Genomic DNA, 26,738 nt, shown 5'->3' on the forward strand with positions numbered 1-26,738 from the left:
CCTCCCAGCTTGGTGTCATCTGCAAGTTTTATAAGCATATTCTCTCCTCCGTTATCCAAGTCGTTATTGAATAATGGCCTTTAAAATGACACCAGAAAAGAGTTGCAGGTTTTGTTCATAAAACTATGGGTGGATTTTCACATAGGGGACTGGGATGCCCAATTCCCATTAAAACTAATTGGAATTTTAGTGGCCAAATATCTATAGGCGACCTTGAAAATCCCATCATTGGTCATGTTGGCCCCTCCATGAACACAAATAGGCAACACCTCAGAGTAATACATCTCTACCTCTCTCTTGGCTATGTAGGCAAATTCAGCTAAAATCTCAGGGAATTAATTTTAATAGATCTGGTCAAAAAACAGGGGAGACAATCACAATCATCTTACACCCTTTAAAAAAATAAAATTTTCTTTAAAAAATTCATAAACATTTAGAATTTCTTTTTCAAATCTACCATTTTGTGAGGTTTTTGGAGAAAATTTGTTCTCATTTTTGGTGGAGTTCAAATTAGATTAATAGATTCCAAGGCCAGAAGGGACCATAGTGACTGTCTATTTTGACCTCTTGTATAACACAGCCCAGAGAACATCCCCAAAATAATACCTAGAGCAGATCCATTAGTAAAACATCCAATCTTGATTTGAAAGTTGTTAGTGATGGAATCTACAAAATAACTAATTAATAATAAACTAAGTGAGTTATTCAAACAGGATTAATGGAACTGGGCACTCCTCTCCTGTAGAAAGTGAATGGGATTTAGACACACAAATCCAGTTGATTCCTTTGAACACTGCAGCCTATCTGGATAATGAGAGCATGCAGTTACTTTGTAGCAGATAAAACTCTATGGGGGTAGAAACTCACCTTCCTCACACCATAGACTATTCACTAGCTGCTCCTGATGAGAGTCCACCATGGACAGGTTATTCTAGAATTGTCCTCTATAGGGCCTCTTAGACTTTCCTCTGAATCAGGTGGTACTGGCCACTGTCAGGGACAGAATACTGGACTGGATGATCCAAAGGTCTGACTCAGTTAGACAGTTCCTATGATCTATAACAAGCAGATGTTGTCAAATAAAATTGCAATGAATGTTGCACCCACATGAACTCATATGCATTTAATTTAGTTTAATTACTCATTATTAAAGCTGGTCAAAAATGAAAATTATATTTTTGTGGGAAATGTCAATTTTTTTTGTTTTCATAGAAACATCGCATAATATTGCTTTTTGGTTGGGGGATGGGCAAAACAATGTAACCGAAGACTGAAAAGCGTTTGGTTACTTCTCTAGTAAAACAGCAAGTTTATGGTAAATATTTTCTAGTTTTGGAAAAAAGATTTCTGATATTGAAAACTTTCCCTCCAAAACCTGAAAAAATATACAAAAACGTTTTCCATCTCCAGGGTTCAGAAATGCAAAACCAAAAACAACTTCCCCCCACTGAAAAAACAAAAACCCATAGAAAAATGAGTTTAAAATGAGTTTTTTCCATGCTAAAATATTTTCAATGACAACCAATTTTTCTTCAAAAAGTTGTTTTGCCAGGAAGATTTTTTGAGCATCTCCACTCATTATGAATTATCCTCCTATTTATAACTAGAATCCCAATTGGATGGATGACAAACTGAGGAATGGAGTGGTGAAGAGACGGAACAAAGCCAGAGGAATAGTTGGGATCAGATCTCAGGACACCTTGGACCTTAGCTTTTAAATAATAATTAATTAATTAGCTGATCGTTGCATCTGATATGAGAGGTCCATTTTATTAGGTAAGACACAGTCTCCACCCCAAGGAGCTTACAGTAGAAAAGACCGGCAAAGGGTGGGAGGGGAAAGACAGCCCTAGGGAACGATTTTCCCAAGGTAACAGAGCAGGTCAGCGGCAGGACTAGGAATTGATGTCAGATCTCTGGAGTACAGTCCTGTGTGCCCTTAGTGTTCGCCTCACAATCTTTGCTTTAGACCCTGCTGCCTCGTTGTAATTGTGATTATTTTAGTTTCTGAAAACTCTTCAGGGAAGTAGAAGGCAAGATAAAATATTGTTGGCTCTGGATTGTTGAGGGCTCCAGGGAGTGAGTCCCTCAAGCCCGTAGAAAACAGACATGGATAAATCACCTCCCCTCAGCACCAAAGTTTTTGACACGCAGCTCATCTGCAGACAGCACAGATCTCAGTGTATTTCCAGCAGCTCAGCCTCAGTGTGGTGGGGGAACGGCCTCATAATACAGTGATCGGGGCATTAGATAGAGAGATAGATTGATAGAGGGGTGTGTATGGGGCTAGAGAGAGAGGGGTAACCAATTGCAGTCTGTACCTGGAGGAGAAAAGACATCTCAGAGACCGGCATCGTAAGTTTGCTCTTGCAATGAAATATATTTGGGGGTGACAGAGAGGCTCTTTAAGGATGAAATTGTAAGTGACAGATTTTTTTTTCATACTTTCACTCTTAGCTCAATTTGGGCATGGGAAACTGAGGCAGTCCAAAGCAGTTATCTTAGGAAAGAGGGGGCAGAATATTCGTGCCTCAGTTTCCTTCTATTGGGAGTGGGGGAATTGATCAAATTGACACACATATTTTTTAGAATGGAATGAAGAGTTTACATTAAAGTTGTCCAAAAATTGTGACAAACACTATCAGCTCGTTGTTACTTTTCTCTCTGTATACATTAGTTTGTTGTTACTGCTGTCTGTCTGTTTTTACTTTTCTCTATTAGTTTGTTTTTACTTCTCTATCTACCTGTTAGTTTGTGTTAGTTCTGTGTTTCTCTCTGACTCTCTGAATCTTGTATCTCTCTATTAGTTTGTTGTTAGATCTATCTATCTATCTATCAGTTTGTGTCTAGTTCTCAGTTTTTTGTTTCTTCTGTCTATTAAATTGCTGAAAGGGTACTTGTGGGACAGACACTCCTCATAAGTTGAAGCAGAGTGGTTAGGGCACTTGGCTGGCCTGTGACAGACTCAGGTTCAATCTCTCCCTCTGACTGATGATGAGAAGAGATTTGAATTTCCAACATACAGGAGAGTGCCTGAGCAGCTAGGCTATGGGCTGTTCTGAAATGAGACTGTCTCAGTCTCTCCTGTTGAAGCTGCTCCACTTTGTATCAAGAATTAAATAGTCATGGGAGCAGGGACTTGAACTTGGCTCTTCCAGACACCAGGTGAGTGCCCCAAGTACCACGCTGGAGAATCACTCATGCCCCTACCCTGGCCCAATGACTCTCCATTGTCACTCGCAACAGTCGTTCCTGATGGCAATGGAGAGTCACTGGGACAGAAGCTGAGATGCAGTCTGATGTAGTCGTTAGAGGAGGGGACTGGCAGTCATGACACCTCATTTGTGTTCCCAGCTCTGGGAGGGAGTTGAGTCCAGTGTGTAGAGCAGGGGTTGGCAACCTAGAGCACGCGTGCCAGAGACAATTTTTGGTGGCCCGCGGCACCGGCTGAGCTGCTCAGCCCGCCCTCGCTCTGGGGTTCCCGCTGCCAGCTCCTGTCAGCCAGGGTCCCACTGCCAGTGCAAGTCAGCACCCGCTGCCGGCCTGGGAGAAGGAACCCCAGGCTGGCAGCGGGCTGAGATCCCGTCTGGCAGGAGCCAGCGGCCGAAACCCCAGATCTGGGGTGGGCTGAGCCGCTCAGCCCGCTGCGACTCTAGGGTTCCCGTTGCTAGCCCCTTGTCAGCCGGGGTCCAGCCGCCCGCTGCTGGCCTGGGGAAGGAACACCAGGCTGGCAGCGGGCTGAGACCCCAGCTGGCAGGAGCCAGCGGCCGAAACCCCAGATCTGGCCACTGGCCCCTGGAGAATCACTCTCACGCACCTACCCTGGCCCAATGACTCTCCATTGTCACTCGCAACAGTTGTTCCTGATGGCAATGGAGAGTCACTGGGACAGAAGCTGAGATGCAGTCTGATGTAGTCGTTAGAGGAGGGGACTGGCAGTCATGACACCTCATTTGTGTTCTCAGCTCTGGGAGGGAGCTGAGTCCAATGTGTAGAGCCAGAACTCCGGGCCTGTATTTCCAGCTCTGGGAGGGGTGTTGGATTTAGTGGGTTAGAGCAGGGGGCGAACTGGGAGTCAGGACTCCTGGGTTCTCTTCCAAGCTCTGGGAGGGTGTTTAGTTGAGTGGTTAGAGAAGCAGGAAGGGAGCCGTATTCGGGACTCGAGTTTACTGTGCATTTATGACTGGGTTTGGTCACCTCCAGGCGAAAAGCTGCTCCCGTTTAGAGCAGTATAAATGGGGAGTAATTCCATGGCATGCAGTGAAATTACCCCACATTCCCAGCATGTCCCTGACAGAAGAATCTGGCCAGACAGACCCCCAATTCCCCTCGGAAAACTGAGGATAGTAGCATTTATACACTGTTATCCAGAGTTCACCCACCTCTGGGTAACAGAGGTATACAAATTTCTCAAAAGCAATTCTTCCAATTTCTCCACTTTATTACCCTGGTGTAAATTATGAGTAACCGCTGTGGAGTCCATTGAGCTGATTCTATTTTCTCTCATCCCAATGTAAAACAGGAGTAACTCCATTGGAGCCAGTGGGGCTGTTTTCTCCATCCTCATTCCCATATTACACCAATCTTCACAAGCTAAGGGTCTGACTCAAGGAAATTCAGGTGGTTTTCACAAAAGGAGAGTTATTTTAATGATCTAATCCTGTCCCTTGCTCTTGTCCCTCTCTCTGCAACCATCACACGATCTCCTGAGAAAGAAAATGTCCAACCGGACCACCGTGACCGAGTTCCTTCTCCTCGGATTCTCTGATGTTCAGGAGCTGCAGATTTTGCACTGTGTGGTGTTTCTTGTGATTTACCTAGTAGCCCTGGTGGGGAATCTGCTTATCTTCATGGCCATAGCCTTTGACCACCACCTTCACACCCCCATGTACTTCTTCCTGATGAATCTATCCGTCCTAGACCTTGGCTCCATCTCTGTCACCGTCCCCAAATCCATGGCAAATTCCCTCATGAACACCAAGTCTATTTCCTATGCTGGATGTGTTGCCCAAGTCTTTTTCCTCTTCTTCTTTGTGACAGCAGATTTTTCCCTTCTCACCATCATGGCGTACGACCGATATGTCGCCATCTGCCAACCACTGCACTATGACACAATGATGAACAGCAGAGCGTGTGTCCAAATGGCAGCTGGTGCCTGGATCAGTGGGATTCTCAACTCTGTACTACACACCGGGAACACGTTTGCATTGACCTTCTGTGGAGGCAACATGGTGGATCAGTTCTTCTGTGAGATCCCCCAGCTACTCAAGCTCTCCTGCTCTGACTCTTATCTGAGTGAAGTTGGGGTTATTGCATTTAGTGCGTGTTTACTCTTAGGTTGCTTTGTTTTTATCATTGTGTCATATGTTCAGATCTTCAAATCAGTGCTCAGAATCCCCTCTGAGCAGGGCCAGCATAAAGCCTTCTCCACCTGCCTTCCTCACCTCACTGTGGTCTCCTTGGTTGTTTTCACTGGGGCCTTTGCCTACCTAAAACCCACCTCCAGCTCCCCATCTGCTCTGGATCTTGTGGTGGCAGTTCTCTATTCCGTATTGCCACAAATCATGAATCCAATTGTCTACAGCCTGAGGAACAAGGAGATGAAAGCTGCCCTGAGAAGACTGACTGGGTGTAGGTAATTCACCAAGAATTAATTTTTATGTCTTTATCTAATTAAAGTTTGCTCACATAGTATCTGTTCATTAATGTCAGTTATTTCCATGACCACAGTTTGAACACAAACAGGTCTGATTCTGATCTCAGTTGGACCAATGCAAATCCAGATTAACTCCGTTGATGTCACTGCCGCTGCAGTGATTTACACCAGGAGAAAATCTGGTCCAGTTGTGGAGTTAAATGGGTGTAAATTGCATGCACAAGAGGAATCAGACTTTCATTCTGTGCCAAAATAATATCCGTTACACTGCTTGGCCACATGCACCCATTCCATGGCCACTGAAAACAATGATGGGAGTTGTCTTGCTTGTGTGCATAAATCAGGAGTGGCTTTGTTGGAACCAAAGGAGTCAGACTGGAGTAAGACTGGGGTAGGTGAGAAGAGATTTCGGGTAGATCTGCAACACATCAGTGTAGTTCCATTGCCTCTGGTGGCGCTAAAGCAATTTTCAGCATCTGTACATCTGACCTACTGCCTCCAATGGAGCTGTATATCCATTGCCACCAGCTGGGGACTGGGCCCATTGTCTTATAAACCACCATTTGTGGCCTAACCCCTAGAGGGGGACAAGGAGCCAGACTGTGTTAGCCTGGCTCAGGTGTACATTTGGGCTTGTGAGAGATGGAGAGACTGGCTAGAAATTACAGGAGGTTTCTAACCGCCAGCGGGGTGATGTTCTGGAGCAGCCTCCCAATAGGAGTTGTGGGAGGCAAATGACTGAATTAGTTTGAAGAGCGAGATGGACACATAGCTGAGTGGGATTGTATGATGGGGCTGCTTGTGATGGTGGGGGGCCGGGCTCAACAGCCCTGGGGCTCATTTGCTGCATATGTCTTATGGTCCTAAAAGCTCATGCTTCAGGGTTTCCTCCCCCGCCCCCGACCCCAGTGTAGTCTGGGAGGGGTTTTTTTTTAATGTCTGAAACATCGGGGTGGCCCTAGCTGCAGATTGGCCATTGGGTGGGATGTGCCAGGGCTCTGACGTGGAACTGAGCCATTCTCTCTCACTTGGCTGGCTTGGTCTTGCCCACATGCTCTAACTGATTGCCATGTGGGGGTCAGGAAGGAATTTTCCCCCCAGTCAGATTGGCAGGGACCTTGGGGGGAGTGGGCGTAAAGGGTTCGCATTCTTCTGCAGCGTGTGGTGCGGGTCACTTGCCAGGATTTTCTGGGTGTATCACAATCATTTCCCTGCCATTGCAGGGGTCTTGGGCACTGGTGCCCTTCGGTCTCTCCTATTGTTTGCCAGTGGCACAGAACTGTCTAGTCTCCTGAGGGCTGTGACACTTTAGTCTAATTACAGTTGTTGGGTTTGGTCTGCGGGTGCCAGGTGGTGTTGGCATAGAGCAAGTCAGACTGTATGAAAAGGTAGTTCCTTCTGGCCTTGAACTCTATGACTCTGTGACTTTATGGATGTTCATGGAGGGGAAGAGGAGAAGGGGCCACACAGAGAATAAACTCCAGTAGAGTCCATGGTGTTGCATTAGTCCAACTGTCTGTGACGCCCTGTCCTCCTGGCTGAGGGAGGTGACTCAAGTGCAGATGAAGCCTTTGACCTCTGCAGCTGTGCAGTGTCACTGTATAAACACCACCCATGGGCAGTGCGTGTTATAAGGCCCCTCTGTGCCCCACCTAGAGGATAGGGGGCTATTCCAGTGGCTGTCAGGCAGCCTGGCTGTTCAGCTCAAGCTGTTGAATCTCGTACTTTGGGCCCTAGATGTCTCTGGTTGAGTCCCCCTGGTGCCAGCATAGATTAGATGGTGATCCTCGCATATGCGCAAGTGGCCTGAGAACTTCAGGGGACCTTATTCCTGCACTCATCAGAGGCCGATGTTGCCTACCAAGCTACTGGAGAACAGCAGTGGGAGTCAGACCTAAGAGGGGAGTGTCTCCTTAGTGAGAGCAGTGGCAGGTTTATTCCCGGATCATCTCAGACATGCCCATTCCTAGTCCCTCTGCACCCTGGAGACTGAAGGTGCATGGCATGGGCAGGGGTGTGTGTGTTGCTCTCAGCTCAGGTTGGTAGAGTTGATCAAAGTAACTTGTCATTTGGAAATGGTTTCCTGAGCCTATTCGTGACAAATGCTCCTATCTTTTTAGCTGAGTTATACAATCTGCCAATGGCTTGGAAAAATCTTGCCCCGCTCTTCCCTCAACTTGGTTGGCCACTGACGCATTCCCAGAATACTGGACATTCTGGTACTTCTGGGAAAGCTGTGGCCCCACCCACCATTGTGACCTTGCATGCCTCCCTAGTTCGTGATACTGGACAAAACCATGTCTGGTTTTCTGTCAGTACCAGACAGGGGACAAGCCACACCAAAAGGGGATTATCCGTCTTAAAACCAAATGAATGGCCAGCTACCTCAACCCACCATGCTCACCCCTCCCGAACAGCTTCTGCACGGCTTCCTAGATACCTCCTCTACCAGAAATATGTTCCAACCAACTGAGTCTCTTGCATTCTGACCCAGAGGCACTAGTGGCGGGTATATTGTCCAACAGGTAACATTGTGGCTCCCTTCTGGAGTAGGGCCTAATGGAATTAAAGGAGTCCTTGGGAACTTGCGTTTAACAGCTCAGGACTCTTAGAAAATCGCATCTCTGGTATTAGACCAGCCTCCTGTCTTTTACCTAGACATGGCACCTCCAGGTTACATGTCAGACACATTGCCTTGGACAAGTGCACTTGCTTTATAGGTGAAAAGAAGGACTTAGGGATTTGGACACAATTATAAAAACAAAGCAGCTTAAGGCAAAGTACACGCTAAAGGCAATAGTCCCAGTTTCACTGAGATATGAGTCATAGCAAGTAAGTTTGTGGAGCTGGGGGATTTCACAGAAGAACTGATCCATCTCATTGTCTCCACAGAAGATTATTGCAAACGTGTTTCCAGTGTGCAGTGCAGAATTGAAAACCCCACTGATCCAGGTACTGGCTGCCATTTGGACACAAGGTCTCCTGTTCTTGATCTCCTTGAAGGCCAACTGTTCTCCATGTCAGGATAGGTTTTGGCTGCTTGGTTCAACTCTCACCCTGAATTTAAAGGCACTAGTCTATAAGACAAATTCTGTGGCCTATCAGCTTTCCTACTTACTCAGTTTTACTATCTGGCAGCTACCCCTCTGAAACAGAAATAAGATGGGATGCAATAGAGTGTACGGGTTTGAAATGATCATATTATTGGACAATATTTGCATTCCCCAGTCTTTCTTAAAGCTCAGTTTCCAATTAAGGGTGGTCAGAAATTTTCTGCTTAAATTGTTTTCAAAGGAAAATTGTGTTTTCAATTAATCAAATTTTCACAGAACGTCTCAGGTATCCTCAAATATATTTCACTGATACTTCATATATATACATAGGAAAACTGAAAACACATGGATTTTTTGGGTGGATATAGGCAGAAAAAAAATCAGTTTTCTGCAATTTTTAGCTGAAAATGTTTGTTTTCTCACTTGCCAAAACATGAACAATCAGAGATTTTTGGGAATTCTATGAAAGCCCAATTTTTTTTGGATTAAAAAGAAATCTGATAGGCTCTAGATGTTGATTGACTTGATAGCAAAGATCTTAAAGAGTTCCAAACATAATTCAAATTTATGTTCTTAAATTAGCCCTGTATATTTATACTCTAACCTATTTAATTGAAATGGCAAACTTACTGTGCTGTTCTTTCAGGAATTTTTCCCAGCTTGCAATGCATTCCAGCCTCCAGTATCAGCAATCATTGGTGATATCTATCTATCTATCTATCTATCTATCTATCTATCTATCTATCTATCTATCTATCTATCTATCTATCAACCACTGCCAGGATTGTTTGGTTATCCCTCTCTCTCATGCCCCCATCACTGTATTCTCCAACAGCCATTGTCGTGTCCCTTTGCTGGATGTCTTGAGTTACTGGGTCTCTCTGCAGTTCCTAGCAGACAGGGATCTACTCCACAGATGGGAGCTCCCTGCTCCCCTCCTTGGGCAGGCTTGGCTGAGAGGTGATGGACTAAATGGGATGAGGGACTGAAAGCCCCCCTCCCCCAGCTCTAGAGAGGGCCAGGCAGAGGAAGGAGGAGAGTCGGGTGGGAATGAAGTGGTGGCCAGGGCTGGCCAAAGGAGAGAAGCAGGAGAGAATGTCTGGTGTTTGGAGGTGGGACTGAAGGAAGTGGGGGGGGGGATTCCCTGGGGCTGGGGTCATATCAGAGGATTGGGGCTGAGCAGAGAAGGGGACTGGTGAGCAGAGGGGTTCAGCAGGGATCTCTGAGGAAGCTGAGTCAGGAACTCTGGGTGGGGAATTGGCTCTGGGCCATGGGAGGGGGAATCTCAGAGAACGGGGCCAGGGAGCATTTGTGAGGTGGAGGGTTGTAAGAGGGGAGGGGGGTGTTTGGGGGTCTGGGCTGTGTAAGGCAGAGGGAAGAAGACTCCTGGGGACTAGTGTAAGAGCATTCAAGGGGTGGAGGATGTGGCAGAGGCTGGAGTCAAAGGGCCTGAATCTCCTCTCCCTGAAATCAGACACACTCCACCGTAACACCATGGACTTACCCTGAGATGAGTGACTGGGAAATCAGCCCTATTGATTCCAGTGGGGTTACTCCTGATTTACACCAGGATGAGTGAGAGGGAAATCAGTTGACTGCAGTGGAGTATTTCTAACTTTTCTTACAGTTGGTGCATTTTGGTGCTGATTTTATTGTGCACAGCTAGAGATCAAACCGGGGCTCAAATCCTCACACCAGGGACCCCAAAGCTCAGCAGAGTGCAATCCACCCACTGGCCCTCATGGGGAAATAAAGTGACAGCATTATCAGCCACAGTGTTTAGTTCTCAGTTAGGCGCGTCAGCCTTTGAAGTGGTTGGAGTCGCGCCAAACAAATTGCACTGTGCATGTGCCTGGCGAAAGGAGGAGCTGGTTGCAAGCTGTTTCTGACTCGCAGCCCCATAGCTGCTGAAAGGAGAATGTTCTGGCCAACAAACCTAGGCCCTGTGAGTTAAAATCTAACCCTGGGCAGAAATCTGTGACTAAAAGCAGGTGACATCTACCTCTGTTGAAGGGTTTCTAATCTTGGGGAACTGTCCCTTGAGCACAGCCGAATATTGAGAAGGTGCTGAAACTATTTTTGAAATGAAAATAAATAACCCATGCACACACTCACTGGGAGGTGGGATTATTGGGGGTGGAAGAGTTGGTGGGAAAGGGAGAGAGGTGTTTTGGGGGCCGTGAGAGGAGGGGTGATTATGGGGAGGAGGATAAATGAGAAGGGTGTATAGGAGACGGGTTGGGTGTGAGGAGATGGGGAGGGGTGGGGCACTGGGAAGGGGAACATGAGGGTGAGTGACAGCAGCCTGGGGGGAAATGGGGACAGGGGCACCTGACAATTCCACATTCCCCTCCCATGTCTGTACAAATATCTGGGGGTTCCCAACCCATCTATGGGGGTCCAACCCTCCCTGCTCCTTTCACGTGATCTCGGAGGCTTTGTCCTTGCCCTTCTGGGGGGCTGAACCCATCTCCTTAAACCCTTCCCCATGTGTGCTGGGTCTAGTGAAGCACCACCCCTTGAGTTGTGAAGCTGAGAAGAGGCACATGCGGAGCGTGCAACGACAACACCATGAAACCCTGCTGGCACTGGCATGCCTGGTACGAGTGAAACAGTTCACACCTCTCTGAGCACTTGTTTCAGGCTGTACCGTCTCCTGGAGGGATTCTCACTCAGCTCAGAATAGCTCATTAAGATGAACAGGCCATTTCACTGAGCCTCCTATGTGGCAAATGGATGCGTCCGTCTTTGTGCTTCACTTATGGAGAGGTTCTGGGGGTGAATGTGAGGGGAACCCAGACAGGCACAGAATACAGCTCCTGTCCAGAAAAAAACAGGGTGGTTCTGAAAAGATCCTTTTGCTTCTCTCGTCATCCATATCCACTGCTATCGACAGCTGATGCCCAATGGCATCCCCAGGGCTTTGTTGAAATAAATATGTGTTTGTGGCACAGACATGTGACCTACAATAGCTAAGATCCCTGTGGCATCAGACCCCCAGCATGAACGTGCCGCAGTGCAGAGGATGACAGATGACAACGTAGCGGTCATAGGCCATGACCCCCAGCAGCAGGCACTCGATCCCCCCGAAGGAGATGAAGAAGAACATCTGAGAGAGGCAGAAAGCCCATGAGACGGACTTGTCCTGCAACAGGTAATTGGCCAACATCTTGGGCATGGTGGAGCTGATGTAGCCAATGTCCACCACTGAAAGGTTGCCCAGGAGGAAATACATGAGGGTGTGGAGCCTGGAGTCCAGACTGATCAGCGGTAAGATGAGCACGTTGTCCATCAGGGCCACCAGGTAGATGGCTGTGAAGACCCCAAAGAGGATGAGCTGCTCCTGCAGGTTGCTGGAGAGACCTAGGTGGATGAATTTGGTCACCGAGGTGCTGTTCTCCCCCCTCATCGGCTCCAGGAGGTCCATCTCCTACAAGCAGAGGAAGGGCTGTGGTGTGATAAGTGGATCGACAAATTCACCCTCTTTGTGATCTCAACTGTAAAAAGCATATGAAAGTTCCTAAGTTGTCACAACAACCTACAGTAACAAAGGTTGATGGGAAAAGGTGGGAAAGAGACAGAAAGACTGAATTAGTCCAACAGGACTAATATCCTCCTGATATCACTCAAGGTCTATGTTAAGATCATGCCTGGTAAACAAGAGAAGTGTGGGGTCGGAAATCAGTGAACCAAAATTGTGTGTTGGAAACTAGGCCTAATTGGTGGACAAAATAGCGAGGGGATGGGCTATTCTGCCCATCATTCCCTTTGGGGTCCTTCAAGAAAAAGACTTTGGGGGGAAAATGAGTAAGAACAACAGATGCTACTGGAGCCAGATTCACCATCAGATCTGCCACACACCCCATCCCTGTGATTCCAGCTCTTCGTCCTCCTGATCCTGAGAGATGTCCTGGCCAGACGGGGCCAGAGAGAGGGACCCAGAGGACATCGTCACCCCCCACCTACTCCAGATGAATCCCAAACCCCACCCGAGATGAAATGGGATCGAACTTCAATAGCAGCATCTACGACAACAGCAGCTCCAGCCCATCTCAGCTAACTTCTCTTTCCCCCGCAAGGACAGTTATTACCATCTCTGATACCATCTAAAAGACTGTCTGATGAGGGGGATTTTCCTTCTAAAACTCTCCCAGCTCAAGGCCAGAGGAATGAGGGATGTTGTTCAAATGAAGCCTTATTGAATGCTTTACATTTCAAATCCTTTAGCTGCTTTTCCTCCTTTTCCTTATCTTTGATAACAGGTTAAAGGCATGTTTCATGGTGTGTTTGCCATGGCACTGAGCAGGCTGAGGTCCCTGGATACCAAACCTGTACGTCGCTTAACATGGCTAATGCTCGACAGTGACTGGGGTCTGTTAGCACCTTTGGCCCATTTATTCCATCTACATTAGTACAACCTGGTCCAACAGGGAGGGAGCTAGCGGGGTGCTGAGCAGACCCAGGCTGCATTCTCTGCTCTACCACACGGTGACTTAGCACCAGATTTTCCGAGATGTTTAAGGGGCAGATTTCAAAGGTATTTAGGCATCTAGTGGGATTGTCAATATCATCTAGGCACCAACACCCATTGAAAGCAAAGGGAGTTGGGCACCTCAGTGTGTTTGAAAATCTCACTAGGCACCTAAATACTGTAACAAATCTGACCTCAGGTGCCCACTTAAAGCTGGTCCAAAAAAATCATTAAAACTTTTTCTCCATGAACATAAATGTCATTTTGTCAAAACCAAACTGTTTCCAGGCATTGGAAAGGTTCCAACAAAAAACATAATTGGGAAGGTTTCTCCACACCAGGGAGAGTTTCCGCTGACAAGGAGAAGCCAGAACAACCAGGGAGTTGGGGCAGTTTTGTGGGGTGGAGGAGACCCAGCTACAAGTCCCTGCTCTGTTTAGGGATGGAACCTGGAAGCCTTGATTCTCAGCCCCATTACTCTAACCTACGAGATCCCACTCCTCTTCCAGAGCTATGGAGGGAACCCAGGCGTCCAAGCTCCCAGTCCCACCTGCTCTAACCCACTAGCCCCCACTCCTTTCCCAGAGCCAGAGACAGAACCGCACCCCACTAGACCCCACTCCCATTTGAATGCAATCTATGTTATGATAATTATAACAGAGCCCAGCAGAGACACCATCTCTTCATGTTGTCGGTGTTCCCCCCCCCCTTTGTTTTGCCATTTGCCTGTTCCCCATAAATATCTCATCAGTACCTGGGTCTTTCACCTCTCGTCGCTGTGGCTCTGGCTCCAATACTGAGCCACTACTCAGCTGGCAACCCCAGTTTGAAAAAAAATGACAAAAATTTTCTTGGTTTGAAGTCTCCCTCTTAGTTTGAGGTACCCAGAGCAGCAGCACTGGGAGGGGAGTGGGGTCTAGTGATTAGAGCAGGGGGCTGGTAACCAGGACTCCTAGGTTCTCTCTCAGCTCTGGGAGGGGAAGTAAGACAAGGACAAGTCAATTCCTCACTCCTCTGCAATGATTCTGGGACAGTGGGAAAGCTGTCGGGAGGGAGCTTGAGGATGGGATAACACAGGCCATGAGCCCTGGGCTCCCCACACCAACAGCTCTGCCGGTACCCCTCAGTCCTGACTCGCAGCCCCACCTGAGCCTCCATGGCAGCCAGTGTGAAATGGTGCTCCAGGGATGCATTGTCTAACAGAGGCCCGATAGGTGGCTGCAGTATCCAGACCACGGGTCTGTTCTGGTGCAGCAGATATCTGGGGGTTACCAGATTAGCCGGGTTTAGTGGGCTGGATGGGCCCAGAGGTCTGATCTGGGGTGGAAGGGAAAGGGGGGGAGACAGCAGGCTTGATGGACCCAGAGGTGTGACCGGGTCAGCAAGGAGTGGCTAGAGGGGCTGATGAGCCAGCCTGGTATGTACCTTCCTACTGAAGGAAATCAATCTGAGATATGAGCTTGAAATCCTCAGCCCATTCTCTGTAGGAATTGCCTTCTTGTCACCTGGTGTCTGCCTCGCTGTCTCCCTCCAGAGCACTTCAGCCGTCCTGTCCTGTGGAAAGCTATGGAAAGCAAGCGTCTCCCTGCCCCTCTCCCACCAACACCCCGGCCCCTGCTCTGTGCCTAGCTGAGAGGCACAGCCCAGCTGGGGGTGCCAGGCTCGGCAAATACTGTAGAGTCGTCTCCCAGGGGAATCATCATTTGTGCCTTACAGACATCACCTCAGGCCAGCCCGGGGGTACCAGTTTGCCTTGTACAACCGTCATCCTTGGAGGAGGAAGAGAGAGATACAGGATCAAGGCCCGTCTGAAACCAAAACAGGAGCCAAGCCATGGAGAACTGCAGTGTTTCACTCTCAAGTCCTCTATTTTGGGGTGTTATGTCTCAGGAATCCCTAGACCAAGTGACTCCAAATTTGCCCCACTTACACTACCTCAGACATCAAAGAGGCACAGCAATTTTCAAGACAATTTGATTCAGTATGTGGATTTTAGAGCACCTAGAAAACTTGGCTGCTAAGCAGTGAGCTTGTATCAGACCCTAACTAACTCACTCGGTTGGCTCCTCAGCTGGTGGGAATTGAGATTTCAGAGGTTTCCATTTAATCACTTTCCACATTGCAGAGGGTCACAAGGCAGCACTGGGCACCCTGAGCTCTGCCTTAGCCAAGCTCTAGGGCAGTTCACAATTTTTACGGTCCAATCTTCTGCTGGTGGGAATTGGGGTCATTTCAATTAAACCAGTGGGAATTGGGTGTCTAAAGCCACTTGGCAGCTCTGAAAAACCTCAGCCGGCTTTTTTAAAGCCCATCCAGCAAAAATAAACTTTCTCTTCTATAAACTGATTTATTTTTAATGGAATATATTTTTGTTGAAATATGGGAGTTCATCAAAAATGAAAAAAATCATGAAAAAATGTCATTTAGGATGATTATTTTTTTTAGTTTTCGGAAAAAGTTTCAAAACAAAAATAAACTATTGGGAAAATTCAGACAATTTTTTAAAAATATGTTAAAACAGTGGGGAAATTTCTACTTTCCGTTTTTTACCTTTACCCCCTTTTCCCCACTGGAATAATTGGAGAAAGTGAGGAAAAAAATATTTTTCACTTATTTGTTCTCCATTGAAAAAAATTGGGAAAACATTAAGAAGTTCAAGAAAGTTTCTTTTGTTCCCTTCACTTTTTCTCACTTTTTTAAGTGCAAAAACATCAAATGAAATCAGAGTAAATGTCACTTTAATTATTTTTTAATTTTTTTTATATTACTTGAAGGAAAAAATCTCAATAAATAAATAAAATATGTGCCGTTTTTGCAATGGTGACAATGCTTTTGTGAAGAGAAACTTCTTCCACTGTTTTCTAAAGAAAATCTGATTCTGGATAACTGAGGCCAAATTTGGATCCCATTTAAGTCCCTGGGATTTAGCCACACACTTCAAAGGGGTCAGGATTTGGCCAATGGTCAATACACCCAAAGATCCAAATGTGGCTAAAGGCAGCCTGGAGAAAGTGAGTGCAACAGAGATGTAAGGATGAGATTTCCATCTCTGATAGACCTGTGCAAATGTGGATTAGCTCCATTGACAGCTCTGGTTTAACTCTGATGATGTTCTTTCTGAAAGAGTTTGAACTAAATTCACGAGGGTAGTTAAGATTGGGAATAAGCTGCCAAGGGAGATTGTGGAAACCCCACCACGGGAGGCTTTTAAGAACTTGTTGCATAAGCACCCATCAGGGCTGGTCTAGATTTATTTAGGCTTGCCTCGGCACAGGGGGCTGGACTTGATGACTTCTTGGGGTCCCTTCTAGCCTTACAGTTCTAAGATTTGATGATCTGGGGTCATTCTGGTCTAACCTTGGTGTAAAAGTGCCTTTATGGGCACTGACCTGGCATTCCATACACCATCCAGTGTAAATCTGGTCACATCCCAGCTGAAAAAGGATCTCAGAATTTGGCTGATTACTCTTATTATTCCCTCTCTGTGCATGGTTGTGTACAGTACATATATGACAGATAAAAGGAGATTATGTGATTAAACAGACAGAAAGATAGGACCAATCCTTCTCTGAATACATAAGCTCATTTTGCCATAATGATACATTTCTGATTGATTGTTAATATGTTGATAGACAGAGAGCTAGATAGAAGGTTATGATGATGATGCTGAAGATAGATAGATAGATAGATAGATAGATAGATAGATAGATAGATAGATAGATAGATAGAAATGGTGAGAGATACAGAGATAGATAAAGAATGTATGCAACTATTGTGACCTTTTTCCTGTTCAAGGCTGTCTATGTCCAGCTCATGATTTTCTTATAAGTATTCATTATGAAACATTATTCACCAAAGCATGTCTATGAATACTTCTTATTCCACAACTCCTTTACAATCAGCTCATCATAAGCACTCGGTGTTTGAACTTTGAGCTCTTCCGACTGGATACATTTCTTGTAAGACACTCTGTTTCTTTTCTCTGATTGGATACATTGACATGTTAGAAAGTTTAAAGTGAAGGGGCCAAACCTCAGCTGGTGTGGATTGTCATAGCTCCATTAAAGTCAATACTGCTCTGATAATTCACACCACCACGGATCCACCCTGAACACACGTGAGTATGACTCAACCCTCTCCCTTCCTCCCTTGAATATTCTGTACCAGTTCTCTGTGTTCTTAGATCTCTGAGCAGTGGCACTCTGCCAGGCCCACCCCAGTCCCTGGGCTTCTCCACAGAGACCTCCCCTAGGTCTTTCCAACCCATTGGTCCCCCTCACTGTGATGGATCAGGCTCCCTCCTGTGCCTGGTCATTGACCTAGCCCAGCCCCAAGCCCAATCCCATCAACTGGGAAGAGATGACAAGGCACAGGTGTGGATGAGCCCATCTCCCCTTAAAGGGCCAGCACACCCTGAGGAACGGGGAACTTCAAATTGGCCTAAGGTATTTGGGCACCCAACTCCTATTGATTTGCAATGGGAGTTCAGCACCTAATTCCCTTAGGCTCCATTGAAAATTTCATCCCAATTGCTTATTCATTTCATCCCATTATCTTTTCTCTCTTTGTTGATGGAATATTCACACAGGGGCCATGGTCTCGGATGAATCAAATTAATAGAAAAAGTAACATTGCTATTCACACAGGGATGATTTTGCTGTATTCACTCAATTCTTCAAATGATACAGGGAAGGAGCTCACTCTAGCTTCTGGCCAAGATAAATAACAAGGTAGCTCATAAGTAGAGCTGGATGCAAAGTTTCTGACGAAACAATTTTGTCCAAAAATACTGATTGATAGAACCTGAAATGATTCACAAAATGCTTCCCAAGCACAAGGACTAGAAAATTAGCTTTATTTAAAAAATGAAAGCTGAGATTCTGCTGTAATGTCATTATTCCTGCAGCTAGGGACCTGCACACTGGCCTATAGTGTTCAAACCTTAATCCAGCCCCAAATGTTTTCCTACTATCATATTGCCATATGCACAATTGCAGTAGCTTATGCTGGGATGTTATGTGAACTCGAATGGGCTGGTGTAAGTTATACCAGCAAAAGCACTAGGACATTCACACTAGGAGAGTTTGCTGCTATAGCTATATTGGCAAAGCTTTTTCTAGTGTAGACCTGGCTATAGATTGTTTGGCTGTACATTGTCTCTCTCGCTCATGTAAACAAGTGTAAGCATACACGCATGCTCACGCGTGCACACACAGACACACAGCCAGTCTCCTCCATTTACTGCCATTGGGAAAACTTCTCAAACTTTCTAAGTGATTTAGGAGCTTAAGTCTCATTTTCAAAAGTGACCTAAGCCCTTATGAGACTAATAGCATCATTTTTAAGGGTATTTAGATACTTAGGGTACATCTTCACTACCCGCCGTATCGGCGGGTAGCAATCGATTTATCTGTGATCGATATATCGCGTCTCGTTAAGACGCGATATATCGATCCCCGAACGCGCTCACCGTCGACTCCGGAACTCCACCAGAGGGAGCGGCGGTAGCGCAGTCGACGGGGGAGCCGCGGCTGTCGATCCAGCGCCGTGTGGACCCCAGGTAATTCAATCCAAGATACTTTGACTTCAGCTACGCTATTCGCGTAGCTGAAGTTGCGTATCTTGGAACAATTCCCACCCCCCCCCCAGTGTAAGGTTCCTAGATACCTTTGAAAATCCCATTAGGTGCCTAAATACCTCTAAAAATCTGGCCTGAGTGACTAAAAAACTTTTGAAAATGGGACTTTGGCTTCTAAGTCACTTAGCTGATTTTGAAAATTTTACCTCTCACCTTTTAGACAATTTCCCCTCTTAGAAACTCACTGGGGTTCCTTGAAGGAATACAGCTTCCTCTCGAGGGTGTCTCTCAGGGTCTCTTTGACCTTCTAGATCCTCAGGCTGTAGATGAACGGGTTCAACAAAGGGTGTCACCGCTGTGTTCAGGTGCTGGCCACTTTGTTGAGGTCCAAGGAGTGGCTTATCCTGGGTCGAACATAGATGAAGATGGAGCTCCCGTAAAAGAGCATCACCACGATAATGTGATTATCATTGATGGGAAAAAAATTCCTCAATTTGTGTTCGTATAGTGAAATCAGCGTTTACTGTCAAAACTCTAATCATAGAATCATAGAAATGGAAGGGACCTCGAGAGGTCATCTAGTCCAGTCCCCTGTACTCAAGTCAGGACTAAGTATTATCTGGACCATCCCTGACAAGTGTTTGCCAACCTGCTCTTAATAATCTCCAATGATGGAGATTCCACAACCTCCCTAGGCAACTTATTCCAGTGCTTAGCCACTCTGACAGTTAGGAAGTTTTTCCTAATGTCCAACCTAAACCTCCCTTGCTGCAGTTTAAGCCCATTGCTTCTTGTCCTATCCTCAGAGGTTAAGAAGAACAATTTTTCTCCCTCCTCCTTATAACAACCTTTTATGTACTTGAAAACTGTTATCACGTCCCCTCTCAGTCTTCTCTTCTCCAGACTAAACAAATACAATTTTTTTTCAATCTTCCCTCATAGGTCATGTTTTCTAGATCTTTCATCATTTTTGTTGCTCTTCTCTGGACTTTCTCCAATTTGTCCACATCTTTTCTGAAATTTGGCACCCAGAACTGGACACGGTATTCCAATTGAGGCCTAATCAGTGTGGAGTAGAGTGGAAGAATTACTTCTTGTGTCTTGCTTACTACACTCCTGCTAATACATCTCAGATTTATGTTTGCTTTTTTTGCAACAGCATTACACTGTTGACTCATATTTAGCTTGTGATCCACTATGACCCCCAGATCCCTTTCCGCAGTACTCCTTCCTAGGCAGTCCTTTCCCATTTTCTATGTGTGCAACTGATTGTTCCTTCCTAAGTGGAGTACTTTGCATTTGTCCTTATTGAATTTTATACTATTTACTTCAGACCATTTCTCCAGTTTGTCAAGATCATTTTGAATTATAATCCTATCCTTCAAAGCACTTGCAACCCCTCCCAGCTTGGTATTGTCTGCAAAGTTTATAAATGTACTTTCTATGCCATTATCTAAATTATTGATGAAGATATTGAACAGAACCGGACACAGAAATGATCCCTGTGGGACCCCACACATTATGCCCTTCCAGCATGACTGTGAACCACTGATAATCACTCGGTGGCAGTGAACATCTCAGCTTGAGTGCATGGATGGAAATCTTTATGTGGTCAGTTTTCCAGTGCTGGTGCTTAAATGTAAGTACCAGCATCTGTAGGCACCAAACTACAGCAAATTGGTTCCAGTGGTTCTGAGCACCGACTCCTCCCTGATCAGTCAGTCAGAGTCACCCTCTTCAGTGGATGAGCCACTACAAAGGGACAATGTTCCTCAATGTGTTCATGGGGGTTACAGGTGCTACACATCTCTGATAGCCAGTCCAAGAATTCAAATCCATGAAATCAGTGGTTCTCAAGCTTTTCCATTCCAATTCCCCTCCCTTCTAGCAAGGATCTAACTGGGACCTCCCTCTCATTCAGCAATGTCGGTAGGTAGGTTTAGTCATCGTGACTTCCTAGCAGCCCCTTTTTGAGAACTCCTGGACTCTGAGAATCTCTGGCGATATGTACCCCTGCAACCCACATCCTTCCCATCCCAGAATCTCTAGGCCCCAAGAGGACTCTATGGACCTTTTGAAGACTGCACCATCCGGGCTGCATGTAGATGAATGCAGACTGTGACTACCAAGGGCCTCTTTTGGTGAGCCTCTTCTCTCACAAGCACCCCATGGTTGCAGCTCCCCACTGGTGGAGTTCCTAGGGTCAGCTGAAGCAGGGTTTCCTGTAGCAGAATTGAGAACACAATGTTGAATTTACAAAAACTAAAGACATTTCCAAATCCAACGTCTTTGTGAAGGTGGGGTTAACACTGATTTAATATCAGTAAATTTCTGTTTTTTTTTTCTTGGTAGATTTTAAGAACACAAAATGGAAGAGCAGAACCTCACCACCCCAGTGACAGAATTTGTCCACTTGGGCCTCACCCAGAATCCTGAGTTGCAGCGCTTCCTCTTTGTGGTTTTCCTCATAGTTTACGTGAACACCTGGCTGGGAAACTTCATCATCATCACCACCATGATCACCAACCACAGTTTCCATACCCCGATGTAGGTCCTGAACTTGGCTTTCCTGGATGTCAGTGAATCATCAGGAAATGCTCCAAATATGCAGGTCTCCTTTCCCAGTGTAAAAGCATCTTGTTCAGTGAGTGCATCCTCCAGATGTTCTTCTACCACTTAATTTGTTTTGTGGGAATAGCGATCGCTCAGTATGTGGCCATCTACAAACCACTGCGGTACTTGAGTATCATGAACCAGGATGTGTGCATGGGGCTAGTTTCGCTGGCATGGCTGGGTGGATTGGCTCACTCTACTGTTCAGCTTGGACTGCTCCTCCAGCTACCGTTCTGTGGTCCAAATGTCCTGGACAATTTCTACTGTGATGTCCCACAGGTCATCAAACTGGCCTGCACTGACACCCTCATGGTAGAACTGCAGATGGTCTTCAATGGTGGAGTGCTGCTCATAATAGTATTAATTGTTCTGCTTATTTCCTACACCATCATCTTAGTGAAGATCAGGACACACATCACAGGAGGACACACACACATTCACACATGCAAGGCTCTGTCCAAATGAGGAGCCCAGATTTCCATGGTATGTTTACACTTCATACCCAGCATCTTCATCTATGCTGAGTGATTTTTAAGTGTCTAAAAGCCAAAGTCCATTGTGAATCTAGCCCTAAGATCCGTAACTCTTTAAAATCAGCTTCCGTTACACAGATCGACGTGTAGCAAAACCTAATGTGTCTCTTTGTTCCCTTCTATTGGCTGTACCTCAGATAGCCATTTATGGGGCTGCTCCAGGCCTTTAAGCTAAGGCCTCTGTTCCATTAGTGCAACTACCTTTTAGATGACAAGTTCAATCCTCACAGACGTCCTGCTAGAACTTCTGCAACTTAAGCACTCCAAAAGTCTAGGGAATCTCTGAGGTGGTCTCAATGAGGCCATGGGGGGCATCTGCATTGCCTTTCCTCCAAGCTCTCTGCATAAGTGCTGATACCACACCTGTCACTATTGTACTTGAGCACCTCACGATCCTTAAAGCATTGAACCTCACCACACTCCTGCAAAGTAGGGAAACTATGTTAACCTATTTCAGAGATGGTGAACCAAAGCAGGGAGGCTGGGATATTCAAAGGATCTGGGGGCGCTCAGACATCAAACTCCCAGTGAAGTTCTATGGGAATTGGGCACCTATCTTCCTCTCTCTTGAAAATCCTGACGGTAAATGGGCCAGTTCCCCAGCTGGCAGAAGTGGTTGCCTCTTACTACACGGCTTCCATCAGTTGGGGCTTTGGCACCACGAATCGCTAGTCAAAATTATTCTAAGAATGATTTCAACTAATGAGGATAAAATATACAATTATAAATAGAGGTTGCAAAGATTTTTTTCTAAACTGGCTTTTTTATTGGTAATAGATAAATAACGTCTTCTAAAAAATCCCTTAGCATATTTTCCAGATCTTAAATTTCAAGAAAAATAAAAGAACAAATAACTTTCCTAAATAGATTTTAATTTTGTTTTTTTCAGACTTACTCCTTTTTTCTCCATAAGAAAAAAAATTAGATAAAAAGAAAAAATGTTTATGAAATTTTACTACAAGAGAAAAAAAAGTTCTTTTCAAAAATTTGAAAATAGAAATATTTTTGTAAATATTCAAAAATATTGTGATTCTTTTTTCTTTCCCAACAAGTTCTATATTTCCAAAGTTTAAGTACTAATGAGGCTCTTCTACACTGACAAATATTTCAATAAAAATGGATACGTCTTCCTGAACAGATCTATACTCCCTGTGTATCAGAATTGGGTTTTCAGATCCAAAAATAAACTATAACAATCTTCTCAATGAATTTCAGATCAGTTACACCTATATATAATGAATGAAGTCAACAGGAATATAAAAAATAAAAGGAATGGTATTCAACAGAGATGAGTGGGGACTTAGAGTGAAGGGGAGGGGCTGCACCGGGGTCAGCGAGGGCAGGATATGAAGGGTACATGACTGCACAGGGGTCACTGAAGGCAGAGTCTGAAAGGCACGTGGTTGTAGAGGGGTCACTGAGGGCAGAGGTTGAAGGGTAAGAGGATGCCCAGTGTTTAAAATGGGCAGAGAGCTATAAGGACGCTTCACTCTCTTTCCCTTGCCCAATGACTATCCAGTGTCATCATGAAAGACTGAGAATTGCCACTATGAATTGCAATATATAGTCTTTGGCCTGGGTGATAGTGAGTATTGCTCTACTGCGTGTCTGCCAGGGGTCACCTGAGATGTTGGAGACCCAAGCTCAAGTTCCTTCTCTATTGACTGTTTAATTATTTATTTAAAAGTTGAACATCTTCAAGAGGAGAGACTGAGAAGAACTCAACCCAGACTATCCTATAGTCTAATGTCAGGGATGTTTTCCTGTAATGGGGGAGACCAACATTCAATTTCTTTATCCTCATCAGATGGCAGCTGAGGGGAATGAATCCAGGTTTCTCACATCTTTGGTGAATGCCCTGACCAATGGGTAAGGCTCATGAGGGAGCACCCTACCACTACCATCATGGAGTTCGCCTTCTGTGGTTTTGGGAATCTTTACTTGGCCTTTTGCAAACTGCCTGAAAGTCTAAACAATTTTTTTCAGGATGATACAGAATGAAAAACTTAGCCTTGACATTACCAATGTATTGGCTCATTTCAAGGTCAAAATTTCTTTGACTTTTTAATCACTAAAAATTGTTTTAAAAATGTTATTTTCAATTTGACCTGAAACTAAACATTAGTTTCAATTTTTTTTAAAAAGCCATTGAACCAGAAAAAGTCCATTATTCAGCCAACTCTACCCATAATGACTTGGCCAGTCAGAACCTAACAGATTAGATCTCTATTCTATTCTATTCTATTCTATTCTATTCTATTCTAAGCACTAAAAAAGGTCCCATCCCTGTTGTTGCTGAAGTGCCTGATAAAATTTGGAAGAAGGATGTTCTAAATGAGATGTTATACGTTGTTGATACATTAAGTCCCCAGGTGCCTGCTGAGTGTCAGTGTTGAAGTTTCAGGTCTCTGATTGTACATTGGCTGTTGACTCCTAAAGCAAACCAACTTTGATCTTTTAATCATATCTCGCCAAAGAGTTGAAGTCTTTCAGTAGAGTTCTTGGACAATATATGTCAAAGGTGCGCATGAGGGATCCAAAAATACAATTATCCCCTGTTTTAATCATTGTGTTTGCTCCCCACCTAGAATTGACATGGAACAAAGAAGTCCTGAATATTTCTCTCCTGCTCTAACTCCTGGCTTAGCTCTTCCATCTCAGTGCCAGAACCAAAATCCAGCAGTCATGGGATTTCATCTGCTTTGGAGACGAGTCAAATGTCCACATCTTCCTCTCTTTCCCAAATAGTCTCCTTGTGCCATCTCAGCACAGGAAGGAATTTTCAAAGCCTCTAATGTTTGCATGGCTAGAATAAACACATAAAGAGACTGAAATACTCTATGAAGTTTTTAATGACTCCTCTTGTGAAAGAATCCCCAAGTCTCCAAAGCAGCAACTATTTTGATCAGGGGTGGGCAAACTAGGCCCCCCCACTCCCACATTTTTATCCGGTCGGCGAAGGGGGACGGGGGTCTGGCCTCACTCCGCCGGGGAAGGTGTGCCGGGGGTCTGGCCACCCTCTGCCCGGCGATCCGGCCGTGGGTGCGTGGCCGACGGTTTGGCCGTGCTCCTCCAGGCGCTCCGGCCGGGGGAGTGGGGCTGGGGTTTTGGCCACGCTGCGCCTGGGACACCGGCCAGGAAAGCGGGTCCGGGGGTCTGGCCGCGCTCCTGCTGGCGCTCCATGGCTTCATGACTCATTGCATTAAGGCCAACATTTCCACAAGTGACCAGAGATTTGGGGTATCTCCATTTTTTTGCACCCAACTTGAGACAAGCTTAGTGTTAGCAGTTCATAATGTGGGCTCAGATCCCTTCCTCTCTTATGGAAAAAAAAAACCTTGGGAAATGACACAGGCACAAGAGTTTTCTCCAGAGCTTTTTGCCATGGAAGACTGGCTTCCCCAATCTCCATCCCTGTCCCCGTGGGAGGATAGGTGGTTTGGCCTCTGAACTCAGGAGCTTTGCTGAAAGCGCATCTGTGAATAGATTCAGGCTGCCTCAAGTTGAGCACCCAAAGCTAACAATGTCTTTGGAAACTTCATGCTCAAATTCCTGGGTAGACCCTTATATACAGACATCAAGACTCAGGAGCGAGGTATATAAATACTGAGCTTTATTGACTGCATCTGTGGCCCCACAACAGTGTCTAGACTCCTTGGCTGAGACTTTCACTATTGCCCTAGGGATTCCACTCCACAGTTCCCATGAATTTTAAAGGGGCTTCGGTAATCCAATCCAATAGGTGGCTTGAAAAACCTTAGCCCACCCAAAGTTAAAATATGTCCTGATTTTACCAGGATAGTCCCAGTTTCTCATACATTGTCCCAGTATCATTCCAGTTTGTCTTAATGTGCCAGTGTCTTTTTTTTTTTTTTTTTTTAAGGACAGCAGAAACATGCTGGTTTTTCATTTCATCCGTCAACTCATTTGGGTTAAGGTTTTCAAAACCCCATAAATGATTTGTCTTCCTGCTTCCCGTTACAATTACTTCGTATTGGGTGTCCATATCCGCAAACGTCTCAGCTTTGCTCGGTGTTTTTACAACTTCAGAATGTTTGTTCAAGACGTGTTATTTCACCAAGTAGAATTTGCCCTGTGTTTAGCAGAAGCAGTTAAAATGGAACAAGCCCTGAGTGTTTGAAGTGAGTGAAGAGTGAAGAGAAAAATGATCACAGACACAATAAACGTTTTTATTTTACCCCAGTGAAAGTTAGTACCTGGCATTGGTTAGAAAATGGAATTTCCAGCCTGTGGGAAATTCTGGTATTTCAACATTTCTTTTCATAATGAATTAAGACAAAAAATCAAAGTAACAAATATGTTGATGCAATAAAAAGTTCTGAAAAATGTGATATGAAACTGTCAAAAAGAAAAATGTCAATGTATTGAGTTAAAAGAAAATGTTTTGACATTACAAAAATATTTTTTTTATTTGTAAATATTGTTTTGAAACAAAACATTTCAATTTAAAAAGTTGACCAAGAGTGAAAGACTATTTTTTTCTTGAAATGATGTGTGATGGGTTGGATCACAGAACCCCCCTTGGGACTGCCATCTTATGTGTTGAGACTACCTTTGAGCCTGTTTTCCCTTCCAGCTTGGGACTCCAGAACCTTGCCTTGTTTCAGCCAGACATGCTTGCCTGCTGAAAACACACACACAGGTCTGAACCACGCCACCTAAAAGCTGAAAACAGCTTAAGAAGTGTTCCTGTCTCCAACACTCAGATGCCCAGCTCCCAATGGAGTCCAAACCCCAAATAAATCTGTTTTGCCCTGTATAAAGCGTATACAGGATAAATCCATAAATTGTTCACCCTGTATAACACTGATAG

The 26,738-nt window shown here is 45.2% G+C and overlaps 1 protein-coding gene and 1 pseudogene across 1 annotated transcript; one reads left to right on the forward strand and one right to left on the reverse strand.

Annotated features, from left to right (window-relative positions):
- The window catches only part of LOC135887635 (olfactory receptor 5AR1-like), a 42,159-nt pseudogene extending 30,023 nt beyond the window's left edge, over positions 1 to 12,136 (reverse strand).
- On the forward strand, positions 4,719 to 5,639 carry LOC135887636 (olfactory receptor 14A16-like). The gene has a single exon (XM_065415356.1). The coding sequence runs from the start codon at positions 4,719 to 4,721 to the stop codon at positions 5,637 to 5,639; it is 921 nt and encodes a 306-aa protein (XP_065271428.1).
- Positions 12,137 to 26,738: the final 14,602 nt, after the last annotated feature.

The sequence above is a fragment of the Emys orbicularis genome, chromosome 13 (genome assembly GCF_028017835.1).
Source record: "Emys orbicularis isolate rEmyOrb1 chromosome 13, rEmyOrb1.hap1, whole genome shotgun sequence".
Taxonomy (NCBI): domain Eukaryota; kingdom Metazoa; phylum Chordata; order Testudines; family Emydidae; genus Emys; species Emys orbicularis.

Bases quoted from the DNA above. Each gene is read 5' to 3' on its own strand.
- LOC135887636 (XM_065415356.1), top strand. From the start codon at position 4,719: ATGTCCAACCGGACCACCGTGACCGAGTTCCTTCTCCTCGGATTCTCT.